Raw genomic sequence first — 22,423 nt, forward strand, 5'->3', positions numbered from 1 at the left:
TGGACCACTAGGAACTAGCCTCAGTGAAAATATATATGGATGATTAATTGATTAGCTATTGCTCAAGCTTTTTGTTAATTATAATCAAAATGCCTGACTTATATGCATGGTGAGACTTTGAATTTAGATTTTTGAATATATACTAATTTTCAGGCAAGTCAAACAATTATGCTAAATGAAAACTAAACCTGAGAGGTCATTGAGCAGTAAACAAGACAGTAATTTGTTTTGTCCACAGCAAATGTTAGGACCTCTTCTACTCAGGCAGGCATATGCTAAATGAAAACTTTAACAAGCTTTTAATTAGTGCCTAGAGCCAGGTAGTCTGAGTTACCAATAACAAGTTAAAAGCTACAGTTCATTCTAATAATATTGGGTTATTTAGCGCAAATGCAGAGCTTGAATTACTGATTCTTGTCTTAAGGATAGCTCTTTGTGTAGAACTAAAATGTCAGCCATTTGACATCTTGTCTTAATGACCTCTAGTACTCTAAACTAGAAAGACTGAAAGTTCAAGGACAAAAATCTTGTCTTTGTGGCTGTTCCTAACCTTTAAACTCAACTCAAAATTTTGAGATTATGACGTTAGTAAACCAACCATAGATAATATAGTCATGCAAGCATATATAAGAAATAGAAGTATATATATATATATGTATATCAGATAGGTTGAGAAATGTCATGATGAACTCATGAGGGTTAACCTTCGTAGAATCCTAGTGCATGCCATAAACATATGGAAGAGGACTTCTTGTCTGACAAACAAACTTATCAGTCTTACACACACTACATAGCTAAAGCATGGCAGAAGAGTAGTACTACAGTCCTCCATTTAAGGGAAGTTGAATTCCTGCCTTATAGCATTTTCAGGATACTGGTAGCTTTCACCTGACAGAATACTAAGATGCTCTTCGCTAAAACAGAAACAGCAGAATGTAGCACTTACTCCACCAGAATATTAGCTGCACAGTCATAGAAACAACTTGTTAATGTAGTCTTGGATTATTTCTTTTATGGTCATTCAGAACCACCATTATGTCTTAATGATTAACAGTATTCCGATGATGAAATAATGAGATATATGATAAAACTCAGAAGTGGCTGGCTATAGATCATCTGTTGCTTAGACAGTATACTATGATACAGTCCACCAGCCAATGCATAAAAATTTTACTGCTTGAGTAAGAGTATGGCATCCCAAATTCAATGGAAAACTAAAACCTAAAAGAACCTAACCAAATCCAAAGGAAATGAATAGGAAAAAACACATATTTAGAACAGGAATATTGCAAATTGCAATTATTAGAGTTCTGGCAGGCTGAATCATATTTTGTTCATGGGTTTTGACATGGTTAGCATTTGTCTTTTTCAAATTACAATTATGATAAATCAAGTGAGGTTTATATTTCATGATTGTTAAGTCGTTTTAAAATCTAAAGATGTGAGTTTTCTAACATCTAATGGTTGAAGGTGATACTTGGTACTCAATAGGGTGCGCTGTGTAGTGGGCGCATGTGTCCAATTTTGAAGAAAGACATGTCTATAAATGCCATGTACATGAAAAATACTGTAAATGTTGCATGTTGATGATGTAATTTCGAGGTGCATTTACCCATAATTGAAAAAATGATGTAAAAGATTCTTACACTAATTGAAGGGCCATCTGATCCTGGTGGGGGTAATGATTGGCGGGTTGTAATGCATTGACTTGAAAGTAGTTCCGAGAGTCAAATGGCTGAGAATGCATGATCTCAAAGTTAGACCCTCCTGGCATCAAATTTATGTTCTGCTGCTTCCTCTCATTCTCAGCTATCTGCAGCATGCAGTAATGAGGTCCTCAAGTCATTACTATTTCTATGATTGCTAAATACAAAGACACAAGTACGTGCTCGCACGCACACAGAAGAGCTTGAAAGGAGAGAGAGACCTTAGCTCGGAGAAGTTGGTTATTGTTATGCAAGTCAATTTCCTGCAATGAACAAATTTATACCACAAAAAGACTGCATTGTCAGGCCGACATGTGAAATGGTTTTAACAATATAGTACGCATCCATAGATCGCCTTCTTAAATTTTCCAAGATCAAGGCATTGCATATCCAAGAAGAAAGTAAATTTTATCTGTGGAGGGGTTAAATATAGTGTTGCATACAGTTGAAATGCTATTCAGATACGATCACCCCATGCCATTTGGATGCCTTTAACCGATGACCACATATACGTTGGCAAAGTTATTGCATTATACCATATGCGGGCAATCGTTTTCGATTAAAAGGAATATGAAGAGTAACTGGAGTGCAAAAGATTCTTACCCTCTTCTGCATATACTCAATTTCTGCAAACAGCAGCTCATTCTGGTAGAGTTTGGAGGAAGAAAGTTAAAAGGAAAAGAGAAAATTAGTCAGTGGCAATCCCAGGGCTAGAAAGAATGATTGCATAGTCATCTTGAAAGAAATACTATTTTTATAGACATAAAATGTCAGTCACAAAAAAGAGACCTTTTTGGAACGGATTCTGCTAATTCCTTTCTCTAAACGATTCTCCAAGCTTCTAAGATCCTTCATAGGCAATGCGCTGAGTGACTCGCCTAGCATATGCCTGGAAACATATTGCATTGTTAAAGAAAAGGTTTGAAAGACAAATACATAAAATGATGCAACTGAATGAAGACCATAGGACATAACCTGTTTGAATTCTGCAAATTCCCAATTTGCACGCGTAGTTTGGCAGCTTCTTGCTGGTAGAACTGAGATTTACATCCGCATGGCATTAGTTTAACTCATGTCATCAATGACTAGAATTGAATGTACACGCTTCCACTTGAGTAAGTTCATGAGATTTATCATATGAAGATACCATTTTTTTTTTTGATAAAACAAGAGGAAACCCATTAAAATCACCATTGTCAGAAATCTAATACCATTTTTATCTACATATGTTATAAAGGTCATAGAAAACCTAATGGTCAAATCCTTACAATATGATTGCCCTTTTAAGGCAAGGAAAGTCTGCTCTTTCTTTATGAAAATAGAGCTAAAATCTGCCCCGGCCCTTCATTTATTTTCTTTTCAGCCAAAAGAAGATTAGATTAAAATTTAATTAAGACCAAAACCATATAATTTTAAAGATCAAGTTATGATAATTACTGGCCAAAAAAAAATGCAATGATAAATCCTTCTAGCTTCAGAATTTATCACAATAAGGAATTTTTTTTTTCTTCTTAATTAACTTACCTCAGTGTTTTAAACACAGCTTTCCAATTTTCAAAGAGTTAAAATTTTCCATTTCAGAAGAAACTTTAGACCATGGGATACAACTTAGTTTTGATGCACAATCATGTCTCAACACAAAACGTGACAAAAATACAGAAGTCAAGGGTGTGGAGGACTTGTGATTGTAAACAAAGACTTATTTTTTATAGTCATTGCAGGTCATCAGCCAGCTTCTTCTATCCATACTGCCACTCATCAAGGTGCCATGTATGTGACTTCAAGAATATGAATGAAGTTCTCAACAGGACACTTTAACAATGAGAACTTTAAATATTAAAGAGAAAAAGATGGATGAAGTTTATAATGGGATAGAGAGGATCGCTTCTTATAGTATAATTCCACGTACTTCCATATGTACAAGAAAACAAAAAAGAAAAAAGAAAGGCTTGGAGATTGAGTTTATACCTGAGCATTAGCTTCAGAAACTGATCCAGTATTGGAGGAATCTGCACAAGTTTTTTTGTACCTCTCAATTGTTGCTTTGACACTGCAAACATTGTTAATTACATAAAATAAATTAGCAGCACAGAATATATATAGTGATAGAAGTGAATGTCTACATATATAAATGGCTGCTTTCCTTAAGTATCATTTAGCTGAGAAATTAGAATATGTAAAAGCTTTCACAACTACATACATAAACACATCAAGGTATTCCATGAACCATAAATCAAAAAAGAAATTGAAGGCTCTAGACAGATAAAAGATGAGCACCAGCCCTAGGTATTATCCTGCTAAATCTACATCACTATTCGCTAGCCCTGATATTGATGCCATAAAAAAGAAATGGAATCATGAAAATTCAGCACTTTTTCTCATGAGTTATCATCATTATACCTAAAGCTAGCTAGCAAAATTATTAAGCTTAGATTATAACGGTCAAATCAACCAACTTTCTCAGTTAACTGCATCTAATACGAAACCACAAAGCCAAGTTTTGTTTATTTATTTGATAAGACCCTAGTCACCCCCGCTCCTTAAATTTCCTCGATGTGCTGATTCCTTAATCTCGTCGAGCCAGTGATTGGCTGTCTCGGCCATGCTGGCACTGTTCTGACAGTATAATTGGCTCAGAGATTTCCATGGTCAAATCTTGGGCCAGATGTCAGAAACCCATTACACAAAGGACAATACTTTTAAATCCTGCATTGTTAGTTATTATCCACCTCGTTTAATCCAAAAAGAGTGTAAAAAATCTATGGATTTAATGATATTTCAAGGGGCTAAAGCAAGGGCCGAAAGACATATAACAATAAAATATGAAATAAAATAGTGATTTTAGCCGGTGCCTGTCCCTGTCTGAAACTCTGAGTACATCAGAGCCGTCCATTTCAGCAGCCATTGTTACATTTCACGGAAGAAGCCAAAACCTCAGAACTCTCCCATTGGCTCGCAGTTGTCGTACCTTGTCTCTCTGAAACAACACTGCTGACTTCACTTTTTTCTCTTTCTCTCTCCCTCCTATCAAAACTTGCACAAATATGACTACGCAAGATCTTTAACAAATGCAAACTGCAAAGCTTCACTCCATAATGCCAACAGTGAGTCATTATAGTGATAGCAGTCGAGCTATTTTCATTGGCTCAAATCACTCTCTTTCCCACAGAAGCTTTTGTAAAAGAATTTTTACCCAAGTGAGAAATAGAGATCTAAGAAGAAAAATGAAAAAGAAAAATGGGCAGATGGGTATTTCATCTATGTCTCATATAAGATGAATTTTCGAGTTCAAATGATGAAAAAAGAAACAAGGAAAACCCAGTTTTGGAATCATGACATTGAACCCATTTGTCAGTAGTCCAGAAACTGAACAAATCGTGCGTGACGTGACCAAAAGATTCTGTAACTACGACAAAACACCAAACCTAATCTTACTCTGGGGTCATCAAAACCCTAGATAGATTTATACTGTACTAAAAAAAAAAAAACCAAGGGAAATGTCTAAAACCATGTAAAAGTTTCAGTGAGTTGTGATTGGTTGCGGAAAGATTACTTTACTTGATTTAAGGGTTACTGATTGAAAGTCTTGGGACAAACTGTTAGCCTTATGTGGTTAATAATAGATATAATAACAAAACCCTAATTTGGTTTCGTTTGACTGTGAAGAAGGGGGGAACTCACGTGGTGCAAAACGGGATTTAGGGAAATTTCGTGTAAGAACCCTAATTTAGATGTGATTGAGTTGAGGCCTGATTTGGTTGTGATTGGTTGGAAAAGGGAGTTTTAACATGTTCCCAAAGGGAAAAGAAAGGAAAAAAAAAAAACATAAAAGAACCAATCTGGGTTTTTGCAACCCTAATGTTATGTCTTTGATGGGGTTCTTAATTTGGACAAAATACTTTGCTGTTTTTATTTTTACTTTCTTTCTGGCAAAGTACTTTTGCTCTCTCTTGATGTCTAACTGACGTGCCATTAAGGAAGTGTCAAGAGCTTTGGGGGATCTGAGCTAATGGGAGCATGACAGCTTTGTTTCTAGGCCCTTATCTTAGTCCCATGGTTGAGACAGGCACAGCTAAGAGAGAGGTATATTGGAAAGGAAAAAAGAGAAAATTTAACAACAATGGAGGAGAAAGGAGGCTGATCTCACAGGCCTGCACATATTTCCCAAAAACCTATACTTTTTTCACCAGCAAAAAACATAATGCTCCCTGTTTCTATCTATTGCACCAGATCTATGTATCCCACCAAAGTAGGAACTCAAGAAACGATCATAAACAGCAAAAAGAGCCCAAAGCTTATACAAGTGAAAAAGACAAAATAGAAGAAAGAAAGACAAGTGAATCTTAGTTTGAGAGAACTCAATCTAAGCTTTACACCAAAATATACATATATATATAACCAATAATTATGTTCTTTTACTTAAATCAACCCAAAGATCTGTTGCAAAGCCTTCAGCTGCAGACACCAATAGGAAATATCTCCATTGATAAAATTTTCATTGTACTTTTCACAAAACAAACTTGAAAATAAGAAATGCCCTTTGGACTCAAGTGAAAAAGAGACTTAGTGATGAACAGTATAAAAACTGAGGGATTTTTTTTTCGAGAAGGAAAAAAGAAGCTGATAAGCTTTGAGAAAAATTAAGATCAAAGAGTTGGATATATACCTATTATTAGCATACTCATAGAGGCGGCCACGGCTAGAGAAGACAATCAGAGCAACCTCAGCATCACAAAGAACTGATAACTCATAGGCCTTTTTGAGCAGTCCATTGCGCCTTTTGCAGAAAGTAACCTGACGATTCGTTGTGTTTTCGATCCGCTTGATCTCGATCTTTCCCCTTCCCATTTTCTTCTGGGGAGAGGTCTCACATGATTCATTGGGGTACACCATGATTGCTAACTGCGAAATAGAAAAATACACGATAAACAATGATATACATACATACATACATACACACAATAACTGGTACTAGCATTTACTGTATCTTCCTTTTAGAGCACTGTTAAGTTTGCAGGAAAGGAAATGTTTGCAGAACTATACATATCCCTGAAAATAATTAAGTTTTTAACATCTTGTAGGCTGATATGGTGATGATCAAGGAGAGCTACTAGTGGATGAATCAGGGTGTTAAGTGAAAAAGATTGATTGAACCCAAAAGAGGTGAAGCAATGAAAATGATTAAAAGGACTATGTTTCAGCTTATAGATGACTAACCTGCAGATGGAAAAGAAAGGGAAGGGAGTATGATAATTAAGGACAGAAACAAAAAGGGTTTTGAGGTTTTTCTCTCCTTTTTTTTTTCTTCTACAAACCTGATCAAGAGAGATGCAGAAAATGGGAGCAGGGAAGAGTTGAGAGGTGTCTATTTATAAAAGTAAACAGCGACCCTTCTGATTTATCATTATTTATAAAACCAGCTAATTAATCTGCCGTTTTTAATACGAGAATAGTATCTTTTTCTAGTATTTCGTTTGGTTTTTCCTCTTCTAAGTGGTGGTATTATATTAAAGCTGAAGGAACAAAAGAAAGGTTAAAGTTGGGAATCACTTGTAAGGTTCAGACTCCATTAACCATTAGTTTTTTTTTTTTTTCCCTTTTTCTTGCATGTGAATGGAGGGAGGGCATTGCATTAGAGAGAGAGAGAGAGAGGGACCTTTTCCAGGGGACTATTAATGGGGTGAATGAGACGTTAGGCTAAGTTGCTAACAAGCTAACTCAAAGGAGAGACAAACAAAGTAAACAAAATTACAAAGGGGGAACTCTCATTGTTTGTTAATTACTATTTTTCCATTTAATCCTTTGATTCTTATTCTTTGAGCTAGAGAGCTTTCTTGTCAATTTTTTTTTGTTCTTGGCCAGACAAAAGAGATTTTTTGGTCATTTGTATTCTTTTTGTTTATATTTAAGTGTCTTATATCCTTTCACTTGAATATGTCCCTAAATAATGTTTGATTTCAGTCCAACTTTCTCTTTTAATGTTTTACCCTTTTGGAACATACAAAACATATAATATTAATCTTAGGGAATTTTTCAAAATTTCAACTTAAAAATATTAGAATAAATTTTTATAAATTTCTCTACTATTCATCATCGAACTAAAGTAGAATATTTACTTTGAAACGAAGAAATGTAAATATTATTCCACAGCGAACTTATTGAGCTGTAATATTATTCATGGTTGAGGGCCTGATTAGGATTTCTCTTTGACAATGGCTTTTGAGTACAAAATACTTATTAGGTATCAAGTAATTAACTTAACCCCGTTCTAGTTAAATTTTGAGATTGAATCTCAGATTTTAACCTTTAAAAAATCTTCAAATCAAATTTAATTATTGATTTATTTCATATAATTATTGATTCACACCCTTTCTTTAACTTCATTTATTGCATATGAATATCAGTATAAATATTGAAAACAAAACTTTTTAATTTCTTAAAATATACAAGGACATCAAATTTGAAGCAAAGAGTATAAATATTGGTCCATCTTTCCTCATTTGGATTTTTCACGTTGCTAATTAGTTCCATATATCAAAGAATACATAGTTTTTGTGTTGAAATTATTTCTCGTCCCATTGTTTGGCAATTAAAGTCATCAAACAGTTAAGTGATACGCACAGTTTGGATCAAAAATCTGTCACAGGATATTTGATCTTTGGTCCGTTCCATCCATCTATGATCATTCCTTCTTCTTGCCTTTCCACTTTTTGTCTTTGTTCTTCCAAGGAATGTCTTTGCATCATCCAAGTCCCGTTGTATCAATAAAGTAATGATAGAGGGAAGTCTGACTTACATGAGACATCTTACTCTTTGGCATATCTCAATTACCTACAACACATTGATGGTACTAATAAGACAAATCGTAAATACTTGTTTTTTTCCCTTCTTGTTGATAGGTATATGAAGACTAATTATAGATTTTTGAGTCTGAAAAAAAATTCTTTTTCCGTCTCAAAAATTTAATGTTACTATTTTCTTTTTCTTAATCAAAGTGAAAATTTTATTAAAGTCCCGGGAAGAGGACTGATCAATACATAAAGAGGTATATTCTTTGATCTCAAAAATTTTATATTTCTATTATTGGAAACTATTTCTAAATTGTTTGCAATATCAAATTGGAGACAACATACCTCATTTTTTTTATCAGCAATAACATACCTTATTAATTTATCTCTTTTTTCCATACTATTTCAACTTTTGTTTTTTGAAAAGGAAATTTTCTTCCTCCATCTCCGATAATGCAATGGCAAGCCTTGAGCTTAATTGACAAAAGACTTTGGTGGCATAGGAAACCATTGGGCTTTTCACCTACTTTTGCATTGAATGTCATTGGAATTTTCAGTGGAGGGGGGTTAGCTCCCACAAGCACAGTTGGGAAATGCCATGGTGACAATCATTCTAGAGGAGTTGTCACTTTTGCCATACCCACCTATGTAGCGAGGCATTGGAGCCATTTCCCATTGAAAGTGAAGTGTGCTTCGAGTTTCATGTAATTGCATCTTATGTATAAAACCACGTGTGAGCAATTCGGTGCTACAATTGATTCTACTCATATTTGACTCAGAAGATAGAGAAGTTGAGATTGATATATAGTGCTGCAAATTTTAACCCAAAGCAATGGGTGTTGACTATTAGAAGCATAGGTCAAACACGTTTTCCTTGAAACCCAACTCTTTTTCCCATTCTTATAATTCCCCCTATGACTATACACAATTGTTTGTTCATTCTATGCATAATTATGACTAAATTAATTGGGGTGCCGTATATGACAGCAATTAACAATCTTCCCCGAAGTTGCAACTATGATGATGCAATCAAGATTATATCAAAGTAAGCAGCGATTTTCATATTTTCCTTCTAGCTCTATAGTTTAGCGTGTGAAACTTTCTCAAAACCTTTGAGTGCACCTTTCCACTCATGGCTTCATGTCTAAAAAATGTTTGGATTTCTACGATGGAAAAGGCTGCACTAGTTTATATATCCATGCTCTCATTGGTCGAGATCTCTTTATGGGTCACAGCAAACAAAATCTTGCCCGTACCTACATGAGGACCACATTGACGGTAACTACTACTTATTTGTGCCCATGCTTTACCAGAACTGAGAAAACTGTATAAAGCTTTGCTCGTAAATGTACCATGGAATAAGATTCCCCATGGTGCTTACCAATACTGCATTATTTTGCCTCGTTTCCGATGATATGGGATAAAAACTTAAGTTAGAACACAGTCATGGAACACTAGAGATCAAAAGGGGAAAAAGAGGGAGAGACAAAAAGAGTTTCTTCCCCTGTTGAGGACGTAGTTGGCAGTGCTAATTTTGTCAAAATCAATGTCAAATAAATTAATTGATATGGCTCTAAAGCAATTGACTGATGATGATCATGATCCCCTGCCTAGCAGGTAGGTTTTCGCTTTGGCCTAGCTGGTGTTTCACAATAATGGTGAAGACCAATTAGAACAAGGGAAGCAAGAGGGTTTGATATGTTTAGCAAAAAAAGGAAATGAAAATTTTAGTTGTTTGTTTGCTTGATTTTTCTTGTGGTAAACAGTGGAGTAGTTTCCAATTGAGATATTAACATGAGGGAGGGGATTCAGAATGTTACTTTAAGTTTATACCTGTTGAAAAAACTATAACAAGGCAGAGGGGAAGAAGTACGGGAAATGTAATCGTACGAATTACATTTAAACATTCCCTTTGGAAGGGGACCACGAGAGTTGCAACACTGTGAAAAAAGACGACCTCATACTGAATGATCATGAGATGTGAATACTTCAACGCAATATACCTAATCCCATTAATGCATAATAGGCAGTCACCATCTCCACCGTCTTCAAGTTTTCTAGTCATAAACCATACCCTAAACCCTTTTTTTTTGTGTGTGAGGACAAGTTAATTAAACCCACATTCATTGTACGTGTGAGGAAGTCTAAGAGGGAATAATCCGTTCCGACGGCAAAGGAATGCAAAGGTTAATAATGCCACAATGATTTGACGTCTAGGCTTGTTATGCAATGAACAACGTGAGTCCCTATTTTCCACCAGCGTGTCCCTCACGTTTATATTTGCGAAGCGAACAGTGAAATAAATTCCATCGATACATAATATGTGATCATTTCTATTGATTTATTTTTTATTGGTTATTACAGCCATTGCATTGTCTTGATCAGTCATTGCATTATGCTGATGCGAGTCTTTAATCTTATGCATAGCATAGCAGGGCTATGTTTGTTTCGCTGTTAATTTACTCTTAGATGGTTGTACATAGATGAAAAATCCTTTTAAGCTGTTTTATGGTGTCCTATAGGCATGTATGCACCACGTCACTGAACCTTCTTGGTTTCCAGTGTTAAGCGCTTTTATGATCATTTATAATAACTTTTTTTTTTTGAAATGCATATAATAGTTTGTATTAATAATACCAATAATTACAAAATGCAGAACATGATTACAAAAAGGTCTATCTCTGCCTCTCAGAGTCACTTATACCTACTGTTTGTGAACAGCAAATTAAAATTCCCCTATCAGTTATCTTGCTGATTTCCAACCATTGAAAGTTCCGAGATCATTTTTATTGGAATGGTTTTGAAAGTTTTTGTATTTGTTGCTCTGTACCATCCGGTACTATTCTATTTTATTTATTAAAAAATTAGTTTCTCAAAGAAAAATAATTTACATGGATGAAAAAAATATGGAGAGACAATCATGTAATTTTTTCTATTACATTTAACTCATCCCGATTATACTTAATTAGGTTGTACCCCAACCTAGATGTACAATGATACATGTTAATTTTTTCTGACCATGCCAGCGGATGGTAGATCAAGTGGCATATTATCAATTTGGGATAAGTCTTTCTTCTTTCTTTCATCAAAACTTGTACGTGAGAGCTTTATAATCTTGAATGGAACTTGAATTTCTGAAAATTTTTGTTGTGTTATCATTAATATCTATGCATCTTGTGATGTTGATGATTGTTGTGTAATTTGCGAAGAGCTACTTTCTCTTAAGACTGATTTCCCTACAAGTTGGTGTTGTGCAGGTGACTTCAATGCAATTCAAAACGCCGATGAACGGGGGGATGTATTGCTTTGGGAACTGGCATCGCAGATGTCAATGAGTTTATTGATCAGTGTGAGTTGATTGATTTACCATTGGAGGGAAAGAAATTCACTTATTCTGGCCCTGGTGCAAAATGTAGCCGGTTGGATTGATTTTTACTTTCCACAGCCTTAGTCAGAAAGGTCTCAAAAGATCCTTATATGGCCACTGTCCAATATTATTGTCATCAAAGTATGTTAACTGGGGACCTAGGCCGTTTCACTTCCTTGACCGTTGGCTCTCAAAGAATTCTTTTTCTGAGATGGTTGTGAGCAAATGGACTTCAACGGAGATCCAGGGCAATCATGGTTTTGTCTCAAGGTTAAGCTAAATCGACTCAAAACACATTTGAGATCTTGGAATAAAGTTTCTTTGGGAAACGTTGACAGCACCGTAGCTGATCTTGAGAACAAGGTGGATGAGTTTGATCGCATTGGTGACATTTGAGACCTTACGACGCAAGAGTGCATTGCTAGAAAAATGACACTATGTAACCTTTGGGCAGTCAACAAGAACAGGGAATCGTTATAGCGACAAAAATCACACATATGGGTTTCCAATCCAAAGGAGGTACGTCAAGTTGTCTTTGATTATTTTAGAAAAGCGGGATGTGGTGGAGTGCCTTGAAACTCTGATGGATATTTTGCTGGGGTATTTTGTGGGTCTTTAAGCATCCAAGATTCTAACTATACAGAGATTATGACAATTTTGCATGCTCTTAGATTTTTTCGATCTTCTCCTTTTATAGGAGCTAATTTAATTGTTGAATCTAATTCTATGGTGGCTTTAACTTGAGTGAACGATATTGATCAAAAGCCATGAGATAAATGATCCATTTTCAATGAGATAAATGATCAAAAGCCAACAAAACAAAACTATAACTTAATGAAGCTCATTATTATTTACTTTATTAAGCTTTTCTAATCAGCTAAAGCCAACAAAAGGAATTTGGACTTGTTCTCCTAATTATAATCCTGCAGCTCTATAATTGAAGTCTGGATTCATTATCGTTGTGTAATGGAACATGGGTGGATGGTTCACCTTTATATAATTCGATGATCAAAGGGTTGAGCTACAAAAAATAACAAATGCATGGTCGTGAAACCTAAAGCACCAGACCTTCCATGCATCCCTTCTGTGCTCTCCTGGTTCTGATTTATGATTTCCCCAACTGCACAACCATTCCCTTGTTACATAAATTATAATGCAATGAAATTCGTGTGGATGGTATAAGATCCCATAAAGTCGGATAGTACTTTATGAGGCTTGGCTACTGGTCCTCTTTCTTTATATTGGTTAGCCATTTTTCTACATATCTTTTGGCCTCCATCCATCATTTGCTTTCGTCAAATGTCTTCTTTTTGTGTTATAGCTTTGATTGTAGGGCTTTTCTTTTCATGAAACTGTTTTAAATTGGAATTTAAATATTGAAATATTAAATCACTGAATAGAAGCCATAAAAGGGTTTGGTTTTTGGCTGAAAGCCATATTGTTATTAAAGAACAAAAGATGTGTAAAAGGACAGAGAGACGGAGACAAGAAAGAAGAAATATCTTGATTGCAATTCATCAGCCCTAAAGGATAAGATAAAGTCCTAACACAAATCGGTCCATGTGATTCAGAAACTTCTCAGCTGATAGCTAGGAGTGAAGCTTTTTCACTGTAATGGTAGGGGTAGGGGGCATACAATGTGTAGGCTATCCTGTGATGGAATTAAGCTTAACTCCATTTTCCCTCCCACCCCTTTCCTTTCTGAAGCAGCAGAGGGGGACCATGCCATCAATTTCTTTTGGTATTATCATTAGTATTAGTTAGCAAAGTAAGTCCATACGACATTGATGGCAATCGGGCAATAACCAATTTTGTACCAGAAAAAAGACCAGAAGGGGGTCCTACATTAATCAAGTTGCGGCCCCATTAGGCTTGTTAAGAGGCAATTCCCAATCAAGAAACTTTGATACCAAGCTTTTTGAAATTGTCCTGGATAAACCCTCAGAAGGTATATATTGAATAGTATGTAAGGTATACGTTAGGGTAATTACCAGTAATTCACAAATATAATCACTTGATGAATTATGATTATATCAGCAAATTCATCATGCTTAAGTCGATGATTAATCAAAATAGGTAGCAAGGGTTTAGGGCCCCCACTGGCGGAAGCCTCAATGAAGTGAAGCAGCAAGAGTGGTCGCTTTTATGGCATCCAAGTATTGAAATCCTCCTTTAAAGAAGCCATAAAGTTCACCATCTCTTTTGTTGGTTATAGAAATTTGAGCAAATATTCCTGTGCAATGATAAACGTTTCCTCTCTTTTCCAGTTATCATATACTAACTTGGAGTAAATCAAGGAGACACACCCATGAACATGTCTAGCTTCCAATTTGAATGTAATTATATTATATGTATTTTTTTTTCTCTTTTTCGAGTTTCCAGTTTGGTGTTCCTTTGGGTACAAAGATATTGGAGTTGTAAGTTGTTCCTCTTTGCGGTAGCTTTTGGTTTTGCTTGGTTATGAAAGTGAAAAACCCAGAAGAAATGATGACTGTAATCCCCTTTTCCCCTGAAATCATAACAAACTTTTTCACTTCTTTTTAGTCAATTTGTGCTCAAAGTCCTAGTATTTCATTACTATGGTAAGCTTAGACAAAGATTTTATGGCCTAAGATTACAAAATATACCTACTTTATTCCTCTGTTTCATTGAGTAGTCATCGGCCTTTGTAGCACCCTGTACGACAAGAATCAAAATGACTATATGACTCTGAATTTGATCATTAATTTTTTTTAAAAAAAAATTGAACAACTCACCAAAATTTGAAAGATTCATTCAACCTATTAGTATAAAAAAAAATCAATAACCCAAAATTTAAAACTATCTGAAGAATGAAATTTTCCAAATAATAGATACCAATTGCCACATCTAACAATTTTAGATGTTATTAGTTGATATGAATTCACAAGGTGCATATCAAGAAAGTGCCCTTGAGAAAAGAGTATGGTGTTTTGGCATCTTGCTGAAGCCGAACATTATAGTATTGACGGGCCCAAACAAGGAGATGTTGCATGCACAAAGGCTTAAACCCTTGAAGATTAGGATTTGTAAGAATGTGAAACAAAAAAAAAAGCAGATTAATTATACTTTATGGACCCACCATCATAAAGAAAAAAAAATACTAGTTTGTGGCCTACATACAGAAATGCCAAAAGGGTCAAATCAAAATTGAACAAATTATATTCTACAGTCTACATGATTGAAGCATCTATGCAGAAACTATACCAACATGCTTTGTACAATCTTTTTCCCAGATGTTATTAAGGAGTAACCTAGAACAAATTTCGAGAACAAAGAGAAAAGGGGGAGGATGGCAGACAGTTGAGATTTGGAAATTTTTTTTGGAGATATGATAGAGCTTTACAAAAGTTGCCTGGGCAAGACAGGGGTCCAGCCAGAGGCAAGAATACACAGCTTAGACTCAAAATAGACTGTGATGAGGACAATAATAACCCAAACCCAGGGGGCTAAAACATAACACCGCCACCTGACCACCACCTTATTACAAAAATGTCAGTCCCCTGTACAATAATGTAAGCACGCAGCGGGGAGAATAAAAAGAAACAGGATGAACAAGACCTCCCCTGTACAGAAAGAGAAAACCAAAAACAATGGATGGAAATTGATTCGATGAATTGGATTCCATGGTTACCCGAAGGCTTGGACTTGTCACCATCTTGATTGGTCCAAGTGATCTTCATGCACATCAATCTCATATAATACACGATGCATGCATGTAAGTGCGGATTAAAGCCGAGTTTATTTCTTGAATAGTCACTTTCCATGCAAAATCACCTAATAAGAATGTGAATGATGATAATTCACTGGGCCCAACATCAGATAACTGCAGTTAAGCCACCTATCCTTAATCAATCAGAATTCTTCCATAAATGGAATTCTTAAAATTCATAAAAATTTGGATTATGATAACATACTTAATGTACATGGACAGGTACAACACTATGGATTGATACAAATGTAGTCCTCAGCCCACGATGCAAAGGGAGAGAACCAAATCTGAAAGATATCAAACTCGACAATGACTACAAACAAATTAGCATAGGACAAAAACAAATGGTATGCTCCTGGTTACAACTTGATCCTTTAGACAACAAACTTAAGAAGTGAATACGAAAATTTATGCACAATTATAAGCTTTGGAAGATTAACCATCAGTCACTCATATGCCACCAGTAGAACGAGATGAACCGCTGTGGCTGTTTGGACTAGAATGATCTTTCTTCAGCATTGCCTCCAGATTTTGAAAGCATTTCAATGGTCTAACCTGCACAGATTGCAAGCAGTAGCAACAGAGGAAAATTATTAGCTTAATGGTGACAGATTGCACAGGCCTGCAAAATGGACCAAAATGTTAACTCTAAAAATGACTAATAGAATAGACTAAATCAACAGGTGTCTAGCTTATCAATTCCAGCCAACGAATAGAATGACTGAAGCTAGCACTTGACACGAGCAGAGAAAAGACATGCCTAATTTTAATAAAGACTAGCCATGAAGCAACATCATCCTGGACTACTACCCTAGCTTCTGCTGGCCATCCAACGACAGGAAATTTGGCAACTTTGGGTGACACTGACACTTGAGACACACTCATATTTTGATCATAACTTCTGACCTTTCATTTTGGGATCATGATCTATACAACAACAGATATCAAGAAGAAACTAATTCCCTCGAGCAAAATTATCTAAACTATTTGTATTTTTCTTTGATAATCAACTTGCATGCATGCATTTTCTCTGAAAATGCAGGTGAGAGAATGGCGAAATGTAGTTTGGAGAAAGAGAGGATACCTTCCAACGCTTCTTATGACTGAAACTGTTGTGAATGGATTCCAGTCTTGTTATTATCTGTCTGAATGTTGGTCGCTTAGCAGGCTTCTCATTCCAACAATCCTCAATTAACCTGTGATCAGGAGCATACATATCTTTTATATATCTATATCATTCCCTGATACCTACATCACTCTGACAAAAGCAATAGAATGACTAATACCCTAAAAGCTAATTTGCAAAAAAATAATTTCTTCAAAAGATTACAAATACCTTCACGTTAGCACATCCTTTCAGAAAAACATATGGGATTAAATTTTGAAAGAATTATGCATGCATGTCGGTATGGGTATGGTGCCAAAACAAAGTGTATACAATTAAAACTAAGAACCAAGAGTTTAAGTGTGATCATTAACTAATACACTAAAAACCTCAATGCTAGAGTCCACAGAACAGTATACACAGCTAAAAGAACAGGAGTAAAATTACTCTACTCATAATGGAAGAAGACAAAATGTAGTACTCACTCTTTAAGCCCATGTGCATAATGCTTAGCTGGAGCTTTGAAAGGCGGACGCTCCCTTGATGCATATGCGTGAGGAACTTCATTCTCTTGCTTTGCAGAAAATGGTGGGTAGCCTTCAATCATCTAGAGTATAGCACATTAAAATCACATATCAAGCCTGTTGCGATCATTAGACTTTGTCAAAGAAAAGGAGATTGAGCAGGGAAGCAAAGCTAAAACCTCATTGACTAAAAAGTTAAAACTTATTCATTTACTGAACATATGAGCCGAAGCGTGAAAGAAATTTACCTCATGTAGGATCAGAGCAAATGAAAACACATCCACTTTGGTATCATAGTCACCATTTTTAAAAACCTCAGGAGCTACATACCGGCCTGTGTCAATAAAAACTAACATGTTTCAACTTACAGAGAAAAGTATTTGTTAAATAGAAGATAAAGTCTACATATCCAGATAATTTCAAAAAATGACTGCTCAAATATGTAAATAGAAAAATTGCCGATAACTAAAACCAAATAGAAAGTAAACTCACAGGATGTCTCTTGACAAGTTAGAGGTTTATCTTCTTTAACTGTGAGCAGCTTGCTAACTCCAAAATCTGCGACTTTCAGATGTCCAGAATCATCGCGCAAAATGTTTCTGTTTATTTCAAATTGTAAGCACATAAAAAGTGCTGACCATTTCAGAAAATTAAGGCAAACAATATGTCTTCTACAGAAACCTAAAACTAATTTTTGTTTGTTAATATACATATATGTTAGGAAAAGAAAAACCCATCTGAACAAGAAAACTTACGAAGGCTCAAGATCACGGTGAATTATTGGTGCTGGTTTATTCTCATGCAAATAATTCATTCCCCTGCAACATTGTGGAAGATATGTTAATGATCTTTCAAGTCCACCCATGAGGGACTAGCAGCGGGAAAAAAACTTCCATAAACTATACCATGTATTAATCAGTTTTATTTCTCTCACCTATCTCTAAACTCAAGTTTTATAGTGATCATCTTAACTATAATCATCTAAGACCAACAATCAATCTTATGTGTCACCTCAAATTTTCTCTGTATACTAATGTATCATCATTTTGCAGCTTTTATATTCGCCTATCTGTATTCTTCATAAAGAAAGCATAACATGTAACTAAATACCTACTCATTTACACAGTAACTCTCACATCAAAGATGACATCTAACTGTCCTTTTTCTGACAAGCAAAATAGCTATTTGTCAATGTGGCATAATCAAGCAATAATAACCAAGTCCACTGCAATAATAAAATAATAACCTTGCAATATCAAGTGCAAATCTCAGTGCTTTTATTGGTCGCAATGCTCCTTTTCCTTTCAAAAAAAGCCGTAAATCTCCCTGAAAAATAAACAGAAAATTAAGATTTAAAAAGCCAACTCTGAAGGATCAATTTAGATTTGAAACAAACAAGCTTAAAGATAACTTTAAGGCCAATATTTTACAAAACACTATTATTCATCCTCAATTTTACTCTCCATAAACTCACCAAAAGAAAAATTAACAGAACAAAGTAAATATCTGGCATCACAATTCCATATCAATGACTTATCCAACATTTCATACACAACAAAAAGAATTCATAACAACACAAATTCACAACAAGTTGAAATAAACATCATTAAGCCAAAGAAACAAACAGAAGTAAATGATCCATAGAAGAGAGGCCTTAGATGCTATGATAGCAAATAAGCTGCTGGAGTAAAAAACCTTGGGTAAATATTCTGTCACAATCATCATGGGACTACTTTGAGTTACTGCACCAAGAAATTGGACAACATTTGGATGTCGAATTTTCTGAAATAATGCAAGCTCATCTCTAAATGCCCTCCTGAAAAAAGAAATAGAAAAGCAAGCAATTCATAAATCATACTATGGGAAGAAAAGGACCCAGGCTTGGTCCAGTGGTCCTCTCACCCAAGCACCAACTGCCTGCAAACCCACCCCACACCCCACCCCCCCCTTAAAAAAAAAGAAAAACAGTGGAAAAAAAAAAACTTCAGTTTATGAACAACTTACACTTTGTCCTCATCAGTAAGGACTTCATCTCCAAGCTTTTTTACAGCAACTTCTGTTCCACGCCATGATGCTCTACAGAAGGTTCCCTGCAATTTATTCATAGAGATAACTTAGATCTGCAGCAGCTAAGAAAAAAATTGCAGATGCAAAAGCACAGGCTCATCAGTTTATGAGTTGACTGTTGCATATATATGCAACATGGAGTTACAAAAACAGTATAGACTTTGCCTAATTGGCCTTTTATGTGTCTCCCATCGAACCTGCATTGCACAATTAACGAAACTCTCTGCTCTATGCAACAAAAATTTAATCTTTTACTGGCTCTCTACCCGTTTCCCATTGTCCGCTCAAATTCACAGTGCAACAACGAGGACACTGTTTAACAAGTCCAAACATTGTTCACAAACTTTAATGATCATTATGCTAGAAAAACAGGTCCAACGCAAAATTATTTCCCACTTATTAATGCAATGCATCCAATTTTAGCTGGTTCCCAAGATTATTTTCAATTCCCATATAACACTATTCCTATGTACAACAATGATTTAAACTCTAACGAAATCATGAAATATTATAAAAAAAAAAAAAAGAGATCACCTTAGTAATGTCAACGCTGTTAGTAAAATCGAGTTCTTTTGGATCAATTTCATATTCTGGGACTTCACGCGCGTGATTTACATGCATTGGAGCCATCTATAACCAAAATTCAACAATCAATATCACTAACAAAATCAGCAAAGAAAAAATAATTTCCAAATCGAAAATGCCAAGACTTACCAAAGGTTTAGCTCCATGTTTCTCCAAAAGCTTAATCACATCATGATTCTTATAATATATAGCATCCGCCAAAGGCTATTTGACCAAAAACATATAAGATTAGAAAAAGAAACTAAAAGAAAAAATGGAAAACAGGAGCAGTTTTTTTTTTTTTTGGCTTACAGTGCTTCCCCACCGATCTTTAGATTCGACGTTGGCGCCACGCTGAAGGAGCAAGGAAACGACGTCGGTCTGTGCTTGACACGCGGCAATATGGAGAGCCGTCCGATCATCGATGTCGCGGAAATTAACGTCGATCCCCGAGCCCAAGAGCTCGCGAATGCCGTCCAAGTCACCTTCGTTGGCTAAGTACATCAGCCTAACTCCGTCTATCTCTTCACCTTCCTCTTTCTCTTTTCCGTCCGGTTCGGCTCTGTTTTTCTCCGGTGCCATAGACGATTGCTTCCCTAACGTAAACCTCACCGCCGCTTTATTTTCCATTACTTTTTTTTCCCAAACCAAGAACAAGAAAATCAAGAAAAGATAACTACTTTACTTGGTTTATCCAAAATGAGTATGATTTTTAATTTGATTAGAGTCTTAATTACACAAGATTTAAACAGGTTTAGAATCCAATGAGCAAGATTTATATGTAGAAAGTCGAGAGAGAGATTTTGGGGTGGTTTAATAGAGAATCGTAAAAGCGAAGGAAAGTTGGAACTGCAGTTGTTGAAGTTTCAGTGGTAGGTAGCGCGGCGGATTTTTAATATAATTTTCTTAATGGGTGTGGAACTCACGCGCTTCCAACGCGTGAGGGAAATTTCGTCGAGATGGCTCAACCCTACAAGGACGAATGAGAACCGACGACTTTCTACCTTTTGATATTTGTGGAAAAGAGGTTAACAATCCGGACCGCTTATGAATCATCAGTCGGTAATGATGTGGGTAAGTTGCCTGGGGGCCCAGATGATTAACGCGGAAGGAAAGCGAAGATCCAGGGGCAAAACGATGTCGTTTGAAAGTGGATTGTGATTGTTTGCACCACGTGACAACTTGTTTTTGGTAATCTGTATATCCTGGAACCAGTATGGTACGCAATTGCTCTCCGGTTGTCTGCTTAAACTTTTCAGCCGACCATTGAAAGATTTATTCCTTTGTTTGAAACACCTCAAAATTAAACCAAAATAAACAAAAAAAAAAAGAAAGAAAGAAAGAAAGATGGTTGAGGATTTGTTCATTTCCTTAAATGCTCAAACCAATTCAGAATTTGTCTGACTTCCAAGCAAGGACCTTGAATGTTTGAATCCTGAAAAGGTCATGTTGTTCAAGGTTGCATGTGGGAATTAAGTGTTGTTTATGTTAATCAAATAGAATCTTTCGAAATAGATACTTTTGGATGCCCCTTCAGGCTTTGAAAACCAGAGTGGCACGTTGTGAATTCCGGATGGCGTTTTGACTAAGTATGGGAATTGGCTAAGGTTCACTGTCCAATTCCAGCTATTCATGATTATCCTGAGGGAAAAACAATGTGCGTGTTTGACTATTAAACATAGCCCGATGTCATCCACAACATGTGATGGAAAAAGATAAGCATCACATGGGAGCACCAGGGACCAACCTTGGATTAGGCCGCCACTTTTCTCAACATGTTTACATGTTTCGGGAGTTTCTTCCTTCCGGGTAGTTGGAACAGAGTAATGGGAATTCCTTCAAATCATCAAGCTGCTTTAACAGTTTGAACACGTTTTGGAATCATTCTTTTCTTTTCTGGTTTGGGTTATTCAGTCCAATGAGATTCCAACTGTGTTGGGTGCCTTACCCCCGGGTAAAGTTTGCGGAAAAGCTCGCTTATCCAGGATCCAGCTAGGTCAAGCTGTGAAAGCCTATTTGACCATTACCCATTTTTCCCATATGCCTTATCACAAAATCGTCTGTTCCAAATGTCAACGTAATCGGATAAAACACTTGAACTTGGATTTGAAGAGATTAAATATTCATTAATTAAATATTCATTAATAGCTTTAGGTTCATAGTCAATATTTTCCTAGGAAAGTTCATGTCAACAATCAGGGCATAACAAGTACAGGGACTTTTGAATATAGATCATGAATAAGGATAACGGAATAAGGAATTCTGAGGGTTGAAGTTTGTTAGCTTTTAGATCTCTTCTAATAAAAATATGTACGAGCCTTCAATTTGAAAACAAAACTCTTGATAACCATGCAATTTCACCCAACTTAGACAAGGAAATGGAATTTACTTTTATTCCTTTCATATAGTTTTAGCCATATTGGATGGGTGTTTTACATGCTTGCCCTTCTGGTTTTGTCTTCTTCAAACTACGTGGAAAAAAAATACGATAGATAATTTCGAGACATATTCTGTGTTGCCTGAATGCACAAGTCATCTAATTATTATAGAGTAATGTCAATTTTCATTATAA

At 35.7% G+C, this 22,423-nt stretch overlaps 2 protein-coding genes across 4 annotated transcripts; both read right to left on the minus strand.

Annotated features, from left to right (window-relative positions):
* LOC18596599 (floral homeotic protein AGAMOUS) lies at positions 630-7,074 on the minus strand. Of its 3 annotated transcripts, none has more exons than XM_018123318.1 (9): positions 7,022-7,074; positions 6,373-6,608; positions 3,675-3,756; positions 2,682-2,743; positions 2,496-2,595; positions 2,310-2,351; positions 1,928-1,969; positions 1,647-1,813; positions 630-962 (listed from the first exon to the last, which is right to left on the minus strand). In XM_018123318.1, exons 2-9 carry the CDS (start codon positions 6,597-6,599, stop codon positions 959-961), a joined length of 726 nt encoding a protein of 241 aa, XP_017978807.1. In that variant the 5' UTR covers positions 6,600-6,608; positions 7,022-7,074; the 3' UTR covers positions 630-958. The 3 variants fall into 3 exon arrangements, with proteins under 3 accessions (XP_017978807.1, XP_007025252.1, XP_017978806.1); XM_007025190.2 differs by having other exon boundaries at positions 6,924-7,040; XM_018123317.1 differs by lacking the exon at positions 7,022-7,074 and adding an exon at positions 6,689-6,791.
* LOC18596602 (serine/threonine-protein kinase STY17) lies at positions 15,755-20,739 on the minus strand. Its single transcript, XM_007025195.2, has 12 exons — positions 20,164-20,739; positions 20,002-20,076; positions 19,822-19,917; positions 19,225-19,310; positions 18,916-19,036; positions 18,467-18,546; positions 17,976-18,038; positions 17,713-17,819; positions 17,469-17,554; positions 17,182-17,303; positions 16,676-16,787; positions 15,755-16,146 (listed from the first exon to the last, which is right to left on the minus strand). The coding sequence occupies exons 1-12, from the start codon at positions 20,479-20,481 to the stop codon at positions 16,042-16,044; spliced, it is 1,371 nt and encodes a 456-aa protein (XP_007025257.2). The 5' UTR covers positions 20,482-20,739; the 3' UTR covers positions 15,755-16,041.

The sequence above is a fragment of the Theobroma cacao genome, chromosome 6, assembly GCF_000208745.1.
Source record: "Theobroma cacao cultivar B97-61/B2 chromosome 6, Criollo_cocoa_genome_V2, whole genome shotgun sequence".
Taxonomy (NCBI): Eukaryota; Viridiplantae; Streptophyta; class Magnoliopsida; order Malvales; family Malvaceae; genus Theobroma; species Theobroma cacao.